This window comes from Spermophilus citellus (assembly GCF_964194105.1).
Source record: "Spermophilus citellus genome assembly, chromosome: 4".
In the NCBI taxonomy this organism is placed as follows: Eukaryota; Metazoa; Chordata; class Mammalia; order Rodentia; family Sciuridae; genus Spermophilus; species Spermophilus citellus.
This window is the reverse complement of record NC_138185.1, coordinates 69,107,740-69,117,518: the sequence shown is the minus strand read 5'-3', so window position 1 is coordinate 69,117,518 and position 9,779 is coordinate 69,107,740. Positions and strand designations below refer to the sequence as shown.

Below are 9,779 nucleotides of genomic sequence, written 5' to 3'. Positions count from 1 at the left end.
AAAATTCCTGTAGCTTGGGACAATGCCTGATTGACTTCTGCATAAGACCCAGTGTGAATGCTGCAGTAGCTGACTTACTGGACAGTCAGGCTAATATCCTAAATTAGGAATCCAACTGCTCCAAGAACATTTGCTTTGCCTTGATAACTGCAGTGAAAATTTTGTCCTCAAGAGTCAACATAGAAGGATATCTGATGGATCTGAGGCAGATTCCTCAGCCTGAGATGGGAAATCTTATTTAAGTTATATCTTAGGAGAGGGCCTTTGGCAGAGGGGGAGTGAGGGAGACAGAATAAGGAGAGGGTAAGAAGCAAGAGTTTGTTCTCTGCTATAGCCTGGCTTTCATTGTCTGATCCCAGAGGGAAATTTTGCAGTGCAAACTTGCCATGGAGATAGTCCCTCCTTGAGGTGACACCAGGCCAGGCCAGCCTCTCATACTCTTTGCCAATCATGTACCAACAATGGGCGAAGGGTGGGAGTGAATTTTGCCTCCAAGTAAGGTAGTTTCCATTTGGTCCAGGGCAATGCTTCAGATAAGGGCAGCTGTGAGCTGTTACCTATTCTCTTGCAGCTCCTGGCAAATGAGTGTCCTCAATAACGGGTCTGGGCAGAGTGCCAGCAAGGGACTGTTGGCACTATTGGTAAGGACTGATTGCTGGAAGCAGGCACAGGCTTCTGTGGCATAGGCCCATGCCAAGGTAGGGTTCCTTCCCCATAGGATCTGCTTGCTTCAAGAGCCTCAGGGAGGGCCCAGGGAGGGCAGCCTGTTCCAAGAATCTGTCAGAGGTTTGGTGAAACCAAAGAGGCTTAGTGTGAAACGAGGGTATTTAATTTGGTCAGACCTGTCAGCTGATTGAATTCATGGGGATGTGTCCCAAACTGAGCCTGGAAATAGTACTGTAACCAATAAAAAACAGTGGTCAGAGTAATTGGCTAGACCACTACCTCAGCTTAGAAACCCATATATTCATGATCTGCTGTAACTTTACCATCCATGTCTGTCCTTCATCCCCCTGCGTGGTGCATCCTGAGACTATGTGTACACAGTGGCTGAGACCCACCCTTTGGAAATAAGATAGAGACATCTCTGATAATCAGGGAGGTGAGATTCCAAGACCTCTGGCTACCAGTAGGGGGCGCCTCCCACTCAGAAGTCAGGGCAGCTGTACCCCAAGAGCCTCCTTAAGAGAGTCACTTGGTCTCAAAAATCTATTAGTCTCACACAATGGAACTCAAATTTGTCCCAGTTGAGTGGGATATGCCCCTTTGGGCAGTGCCTGGAGTAGGAGGAAGAGAATTTCCTCTCTTTCTGTACAGTCCAAATAAGCAAGCAGCAAAGGGAGTGATTTCTTTCTTTCTTTCTTTCTTTTTTTTTTTTTTTGTGTGGTACTGGGAATTGAACTTAGGAGTGCTCTGCCACTGAGACACACCCCCAGCCCTTTTATTTTTTATTTTGAGATAAGGTCTTGCTAAGTTGCCCCGGGTGGTCTCAGACTTGTGACTCCCCCTGCCTCCTGAGTTACCAATGTGCCTGCTGACCATTATCTTTCTGATCTTAGCTCAAATGTCAAGCCCGGGGAGGCTCCCAAGACCCCCCAATTAGAATTAGATTCCACCCTGATTAGTTTCTTCTACTTTGTAGCACCTTATTCCTTCTGTATTTGCCATCATACATTTATTGGTGTATTTGTTAATGTTTGTCTCCTCCAGTAGACTGGGAGGATTATATATCTGTCCTGTTCACTGTTAGAAACACAGCAATACAATTATCACATATTATAGGCAGTCCATAAATATTAGTAAAAATATTTTTTTAAATGAGGCAACTTAGTAAAACATCAGAGGCTTGATGGACTTGTTCTAAGCCCACCAAACCTGATAATTTGTCTCCTCTTCAGTTCAGAAGTAGCCAAGAATTTTGTTCCAGTCCACGGAATGGTTCTGTTTCTCATTGAAAATGAACAAAGTGAGTTTTAGTGTGCAGTTCCATTTTCTTGTAAGTTTAACCAGAATGAGGCAGTCTCCTTGTGTTTGATCAGCTCAAGGTACTGAGAGCATCAAGTTACAAAAGTGTGGCCCAGAGCCGGCCCTAGGATAGATTCGCCAGGTTAGTGACATGCATCAAAGCTGCTGGGGCCCAGTGTAAGGCCTCTCCAGGGCAACAACACTTGTGCTAAGAGCTGCCTGTCACATTTTCAGCAGGTTCTATCTGGCACGCAGAATAAGCCAGGACTCTCCTACTTTGTATTCTCTACAAACCATTTTTTAGAAGTATATGCCTCTTTTGGGGGATGAGAGGGGAGCAGAAATCACACCTCCTGGGTCTCATGGCACTCCTGCTACCCTGGCCTCAGGAAGACATATGACCAGTGCTAAGCCTGTCTTTCTGGAGTGGAAACCATAGTCACACAAGGAGTCAGGTTTGAATTATGAGAAGGGAACATCTCTGGTGATGGCCTTCAGGGTCCCGAGGCCACAGTCCTTAGTTGACCTAGTTACCATCTTCCCTTAGCCTTGTTTTCCAGGGCTTCCTTCAGACCCGTGAGCTACTCTGGCACCTTTGGTTCTTGTGCAAGTCAGAGCTGGTTTCTGTTGCTGGCAGTCAGAGACCCAAACAGATGCAGATGTTCTCACTAGAGAAAATGATGAAGGATGGGCTCACCCCTCCCCAAGAACTGAGGGTTTTCTTTTAAAAGTTGTTATGAAGGTGAGATTGGGGGAAGAGCATTGAAATGCCTATGCTGGAATGGGAAAGTAGCAGTCTTTGTGCATCAGTGGACACCTTTTAAAGCTAGAGGAAGATATTTTAAATCTTCTTAACTCAGGGCATGGATGAACCTTTCTATTAGTGTAGGAATCTCCTTACAGCTCAAATCCATTGAGTTTGTTTAAAAATAAACTCAGAGATTAATTCTGTAAAATTTCTAAATTCACCAGTAGCCGAATTCACAATCTCACCCCATCTCAGAAGAGGGTAGAATTTTGTCAATTGGATCAATGATGTCTGGGAATATTCAGAGGATATAAAAACACTGAATGTAACCCCACAGAAACATTTCCTTTAGCAAGAAAGCATATCTCACTCTTGTAGGAGAAAGCAAAGCACATCCCTCCTGCCCCACAGTACACTACTATTCAACTGCACAACTGACATAACCCCAGAGGATAAGAAGTAGAATCACAGGGCTGGCTGGGGGATATAGATCAGTAGAACATCACTTGCTTAGAATGCCCAAAGCTGGGTTGGATACCTAGCACAGTGGGATGGTGATGGGTGGTGGTGGTAGTTCAGAATCAGGAAAAAGAAAGATTCTTAGAAGAAACTATCAATTAGAGGACATATGTTGTCAAAAACATATAGGCCAGGCGTGGTGGTGCATACCTACAATCCTAGTGGCTTAGGAGCCTGAGGCAGGAGGATCACAAGTTCAAAGACAGCCTCAGCAATTTAGTGAGGCCCTGTCTCAAAATAAAAACTAAAAAGGGCTAGGGATGTGGCTTGTGGTTTAGCATCCCTGGGTTTAATCCCCACTACCCTCCCCACCCCCAAAAAAGGATATTTACAGAAACTTATTATTGTTTGACCAAGAACATACTTTTGGTTTAGATTGTATTTATTGATATGTTCACTTATCAGAGATTCTTTGCTCACTATAGAAACTCATAGCCAGATATGGTTCTAACTAATTTAGGGGGCCTTGGATAACATAATTCTAGACTAAATGTTGGCTCATGCTAGATTATATTAAAAGACCTAACAAGCCAAGTGTGGTAGTGTGTGCCTATAATCCCAGGTACTTGGGAGGCTGAAGCAGAAGTATCACTTGAACCCAGATGTTTGGGGCCAGGCTGAACAACATATCAAAACTCTCATATCATTTAAAAAAAATCCAAGAAAGGAAGGAATTCAAAGATTTCAGAAGACAAAAATGCTTTATTGGGTCCCTGGCATGTATCCAACCCACCTGCCCTCTCACTGACCTCTAGCAGGATTGGAAGGTGGGCTCCCTCCTTGCCCTGAGAAATAAATGAGTGAGGCTCTGCTGGCTTCCTCTCTATCTCTAGGCCTGGAATGCTGGTTGGAAGAGCTGCTATAAATACAAACTCCCTGACTTCAGCATCAGAGATAGTCAGAAGGAACAAAGTTGGATGGTCAGGAAAATAGCCATGAACATGGAAACCAGACCTTGAGCTGTGGTTAATCAATCGCTGAGTCCTGGGAATGAAAAAGGACAGGCAGTTGCTAAAATATCACCTAGTAAGTCTTGTAACTGGTTGAGCAATAATTCCCGGTTGGGCCTACAGGTCTGTTTCAAGCTGCCAAGATAAAGTCAAGATCTCCTTCCCTAGGATTTAACTGGAGAGGAAGTCAAATATCCAAATATCTTTTTTAAAGTATTTTTTTTAGTTGTAGATGGACACAATATCTTTCTTTCTTTATTTTTTTATGTGGTGCTGAGGATCAAACCCAATGCCTCATGCATGGGAGACAAGCGCTCAACCACTGAGCCACAACCCCAGCCCCCAAATATCTTTTTGAAGGAAAGGCTTATTTTAACTTTTGATGCATACTGTGACCCTTCCTTGCAGCCTTCCCCCAAAGGGATCTGTGTCCATGTATCTAGGTCTATAGAAGGGTCTGGGGGTCCACAGTTTTACTAGGTACCTTAGGGGTAAGACATATGAAAGTCAGAGGTAAGAGATAAATCACATGAAAACACAAACAATACAAACATTGCCCCCTTGAAAATGTCCTGGGGGTTGACTATTTCCTTCATAATATGGGCCAAACTCCTTACCACTAAGGCTATTCGGCCTGGAATTGTCCAGGCAACGTGTGCCACTTTGGGGCATCGTACTCCAAACCAATTACCGACTGATCTAGTAAGTTGCCAGCTTTGGGCTGCTCCTAGAGCAAGCGAAAGCTCTCCTACTGGAAAAGCCTTTTGTACAACTGGTTCTGCCACCAAGTCATATGACCTTCCAGATTCAATGTGTCTGTGTGTGGCACATCAGGAAGCCATGTGACAGAGCAGAGTGCTCTAGGGAACGTGTAAGTCCTGCTAAGAGATGTGTGGTAGGGGAATCCAGCATTCAGAACCAAGCGATGCTCAGGCCAACAGGTATTTTGAGAAATACCCCTCTGGCTCTCCACTAGGCTCTAGGGGGTCCACACATGGCTTTGGCACATTAGGCAGCCATGCTGCCTTCAGGGAGTTGTCTGATCCACCAGCCATGAAGTCAGGTGGACACAGTCACTTCAGGATGGGACTCTAAAGGCACAAGCAGTACATGTGGATGGCTTACTCACTCCCCCACTCTGCCACCTCCTCCCACACTGCTGAGCTTTCCTCCATCTACACCTATGGCCCTAAGAGGGCTCAGTCACTTGTTCTGGATTTGGATTGGTTCTCCTTACCCATCATGCCTCTCCCACCATCAATATGCAGTGAATTATCAAATACCACAAACATCACTGTGGTGTACTCACACCTTGCACTCAGCCAAAGAATTCAGTTTACAACAAAAATAATGGGTTAGTATATAGGACCTTCATTCAGCTTGTAAGATTCCCACAGACCAGTTGACTTGATAGCATGGTGAAATGGTGTGTTGAACACATGGCACCAAATACAACAACCTGAGAGGCTGATTCAGGCCTGCAGGAGGAGGTATAAACTTTGTGAACTGTCATTTCTCCTACAGGGCTAGAAAAAAGTGAGGAGATGGACATGCTATCACCATATCTCACTGCTTTTCTCATATTTAAGGTTTGGAACCAGTCTGGTGTAGAGGTTTTAGTCCCCAAGGGAAAAACACATCCTCAAAGAGAGAGTAATGATTCAACTGAAAAGGAAGCCAGTTTCGGGGTCCTTATGCCTCTAAGGGACAGAGAACAAGAGGTTGAGAGTATAGCTAGGATGATGAACCCCAAGGAGGGAAAATATGGTTGCTGCTACATAGCCAGGACTAGAGACAGACATGGGAGATTCCTGGTATGCTTCCTGGTACTGCCAAGTCTAGCAGTGCATGCCTGTCATAAAGGCAGTACCACTAAGGGGCTGCACTTCAGAGCTGAACTCCAATGGGCTGAAAAGCCCTAATTATAGACACTAGTTCTCATGACCAACTGTAGAAATGTCCTGCAGTCTTTACCTATACCACCTCAATTTCGGGTGAACAAGGTTAATTTCATCAGTTAAACCATGGGCTGCAGGATTTCAAAGTGGGATTTAGTGTGAAAAAACTAAAAGAGGTAGATTATTACTAGTGATAACTGGACTTTGGGGAAACCATAGCCCTGTCATTACCCCTGTGTTGAGAGCTGCAGCCGAGTCGGGATGGTGCCTGGCCCCTGGACTTAGTAGTTGGATATGACCTAGAGTTTCTTAAGCAGAGAGGAATTTGTTTTGGGTTGTATTTGGGAGAGTCAATACATCAGATGGGAAGAACCATGTGTGTGTCAGGGAATATCTCTTAGTTTTGTACTTCAAACCCCTTTCTACCCTTCCACTCTCCATAATTCTTCTGGTAAGAATCCTCATCCTTTGGGAAACTGCTTCTCTCTCACTCTGTGAGGCCCTGAGCTCCAGGCCAGCTTTTCTTACGTGGAATTTGGATCCTGAATGGAGGGAGTCACTGGGACCTACAGCAGCAGCTCCTGGGGGCAAGCACTGGAGCTGCCCTGGTTCCCACTCTCTCCAAAGCTAATTAATTGTTCAATAATTCTTTTGGTTCCACGAGCTACCGCAACATCTTTCCCATGAACCCTTCTTTTGCTTAAGTTGGTCCAATTTAATTTCTGTTGCTCAAAATTCAAACACCAAGGATGGGCATTCTCTCCTAAGACTGCCTCTACATCTTTTCCTCCCAGCATAAATGGGGCTGGCATAAAGTAGGTGCTCACAATTTGCTGAATGAATGGGTGAATGATTAATGGATGAACAATATCCAACTCTCAGTTCACCAAAGTAAGCTGGGTATGTAGGCTGGGAGAACTAAGGGCCCCCTGGGGCAAGAGAAGGAAGTAGGGAGCCACCAGAGCAAAGAGGAGGTAGAGAAGTTAAAATCATGAGGATGGAGGAGGAAACTTCAGGTGAGGGAAAGCCCTGGGTGGGGTGAGGTGGGACTGAGAAGCATGTAAGGGTCAGCAGGTAGCTGGGAGCAGATGCTGCTTGACTTCCAGACCAGTCCTGCTGTGGCAGAGGCGGCCAGAGATACGGGGAGTTTCTGCTGAGTCCCCAGCTCTGTTCTTCCTTTCTAGGTTCCTTCTTTCATGTTCTCTTCCAAATGAAGGTGCAATTCCAAAGTCATCAAGTCCCCCCAAACACCTTGCTAAGGGGCACAAGCCATCAGCTGAATTGTGTAACAGACTGTCCAGCTGCAGCCAGAGAAGACTGAGATGGAACTTCAGGCTAGGAACCAAAACGTTGATTCATTTTTCCAGTAGACCCAGGAACTATAGGATACCTTAGACAGCCTGCAGTACCACTGGGAAGAGGGGATCCTGACTATAACCACACCAGATGAGGGCAAGCAGGACACACGGTTGCTGCCTTTATTGCATTCCAGGGGAGCAGGCTAGCTCCAGACCTGCCCCACTCCAGGTCTCAAGGAGGGATGTCCAGGGTGTTGGGCCCAGCACAGAATTTCCTCAGAAGCCCAGGCATGAGGGCGCAGAGCTGGAGCCCCAGGATCAAGAGCTAATGGTTGGGGGGCAGGGGTCCTAATTCCCAGATGGAGACACACTCCACCCAAGCATGTGAACGGATCCTTCCTAGAACACCCATGTGGACCCCTCTGTGAGGAAGAGTCCCAGCCTTCCACCCCTTTGAGAGGCGGGTGCAAAACTCACTGTAACCCCACTCCTTTCAATATTGAGCATGAAGCCTCTCAAAGTCAACGCCCTCCATCTGGCTATTGCTGCTGGTACCCTCATGCCAGTTCTCACCTCATGAGCAGAGAACCTGGGAGAGGTAGAGGAAGAGGGCACCAGGATGGAGGGAGAGGCTAGAGGGGCTGGGCCTCAGGGTGTGGGTCAGGCCTAGGGAAGGTCTGGGACAAAGGGACAAGCAAAGAATTGATGAAGGGCAGTCAGCAGGCTGCAACTCAAAGCATGAAGGTACAAGGGAACATGGGAGCAGGGGAGTGGGTGTCTGAGTGATGGGAAGGAACAGCAGGAACACACATCATCAAAGACCACCGCAGAAGGACACGACAGGCTCGGAAGGGCCCTGAGCACTGTGCATGCTCAGGACAGGTTAGTTGAGGGATAAGCTGGGCTGAATGAGGCTAAGTAGCGGGAAGGAGAAGATTCCCTGAACATCACCAAGCCAGACCCACCAGAGGAAGTCTGGAGCCCTGATGACAGGGAGAGATAGGGGCCAAACAGGGGCAAAACAGCAAATGTTGGCCCCCGGAGTACAACATTAATTGAAGGGTTTGGCTGGGACAAGGGGTCGGGCTACAGAAATCATGCAGAGGACTTGGGGAAGCCTCCAGCAGTGGCATGTGTAAACTTCAAGAAGGGCCTAGATCTCCAGGCCCTTGGAGGTAGGGCCTGCTTAAGGCCTGCAAGCCCTGGATAACAATGGCACCAGGAGAGGCCAATGGGCTGTGTGCTGTGCCCAGAGCCATCCAACGAGGAGTTGACTGAGGAGAGGCTGCTCAGAGAGGTCCCCAAGAAGTGCCTCCTTAGGTCACCTTCTCTGGTTTGTTCTGTGTTGAGAATGTCTCCATCCGGTTCAAGCTGCTTCCTGGTTGGTCTGCTGCTGGGTGGAGGCCCCCAGCCTCCTGTTGGGGCTACCGCATGCCCTGGGCCTTGGAGCCTCCATCTTGGATGGGAGGCTGTCCCGATGACTGGATAGTGACTGCCTCTGAAGCCTGAGAGGTCTTGGAGCTTGGAGCACTCTTCCGGGTGCCCTGAGGACTAGGGAGGCCTTTCTTCTGGGGCTGAGGACTCAGCTGGGGGCCCTTCCTGCCAGCAGATGGACTCTTAGAGCCTTTGGCCTTGGCTTGGGGATGGGCAGTCTCAGGGACCTTGAGGGGTTTCAGCCCCAGCATCGCACAGTAGGTGTTGCACTGGTGGGAAGAGACAAACTGGTCCAGCAGGGCAGGGAAACAGCTCTCCTTGAGGCCTTGGTATCTGCAGCCAAACAGTAAGAGCTGAGTGGGTCGCACCCAGAGTGACAGGCCCTTGGGGGCCGACTTTGGGGTGGCCATCACCAGGGTATATTCTACCCTATTCCCTTGGGTTCTACCTCAGGTGGCAGCATCCCAAACATTGATTTAAAAACTGGTCTCATTACACCTTGACACACAGGATTCACTTTTGCGCCATCCTGTAGTGTGAGGAGAGTTTGCCTTTTAAATATAAACTGATGCAGACTTGAGGTCAACTGTCTAATCCGAGGGCCCTTGCCCATCCGCATCCTGATGAACATTCTCAAGGGAGAAGGAGTGGAGGAGTCCCTGAAGGCCCAGAATTTCAGGAGAATGTAGATATGGGCATTGATTACAGCTGCCAGTCCAGACCTGGGGTCAAGGGCACCGGGGTGGGTGGGGGGAATTAATGGCCTCAGGTGTCACCCACACCCCAGGGATGGAAATCAGAAGGAATTAGGATGTCCAACATCCTGAGAAGACTAGAGTGTGCTATCCCCAAGAACCACTCACCCTCGCAGTTTGGTAGCAATCTGCACATCAGTCATCTTCCAGTCAACCCCTGAAAAGAGAGAAAGTCAGGGGTTGATGGCAGCCTGGCTGGGTCCTAGGCTTCC

General features: G+C 47.7%; 1 protein-coding gene across 4 annotated transcripts in view; it reads right to left on the bottom strand.

Annotated features, from left to right (window-relative positions):
* Positions 1-7,544: 7,544 nt before the first annotated feature.
* ALPK3 (alpha kinase 3) overlaps positions 7,545-9,779 on the bottom strand; it is a 55,983-nt gene continuing 53,748 nt past the window's right edge. For 3 of the 4 annotated variants that reach the window (XM_081290850.1, XM_081290851.1, XM_081290852.1), the window contains 2 exons: positions 9,676-9,724; positions 7,545-9,145 (listed from right to left, as the gene is read on the bottom strand). In XM_081290850.1, coding sequence (XP_081146976.1) covers positions 8,803-9,145; positions 9,676-9,724 — 392 coding nt within the window. In that variant the 3' untranslated portion in view covers positions 7,545-8,802. The remainder of the gene's footprint in view (positions 9,146-9,675; positions 9,725-9,779) is intronic. The other variant, XM_081290853.1, reaches the window with a different exon arrangement.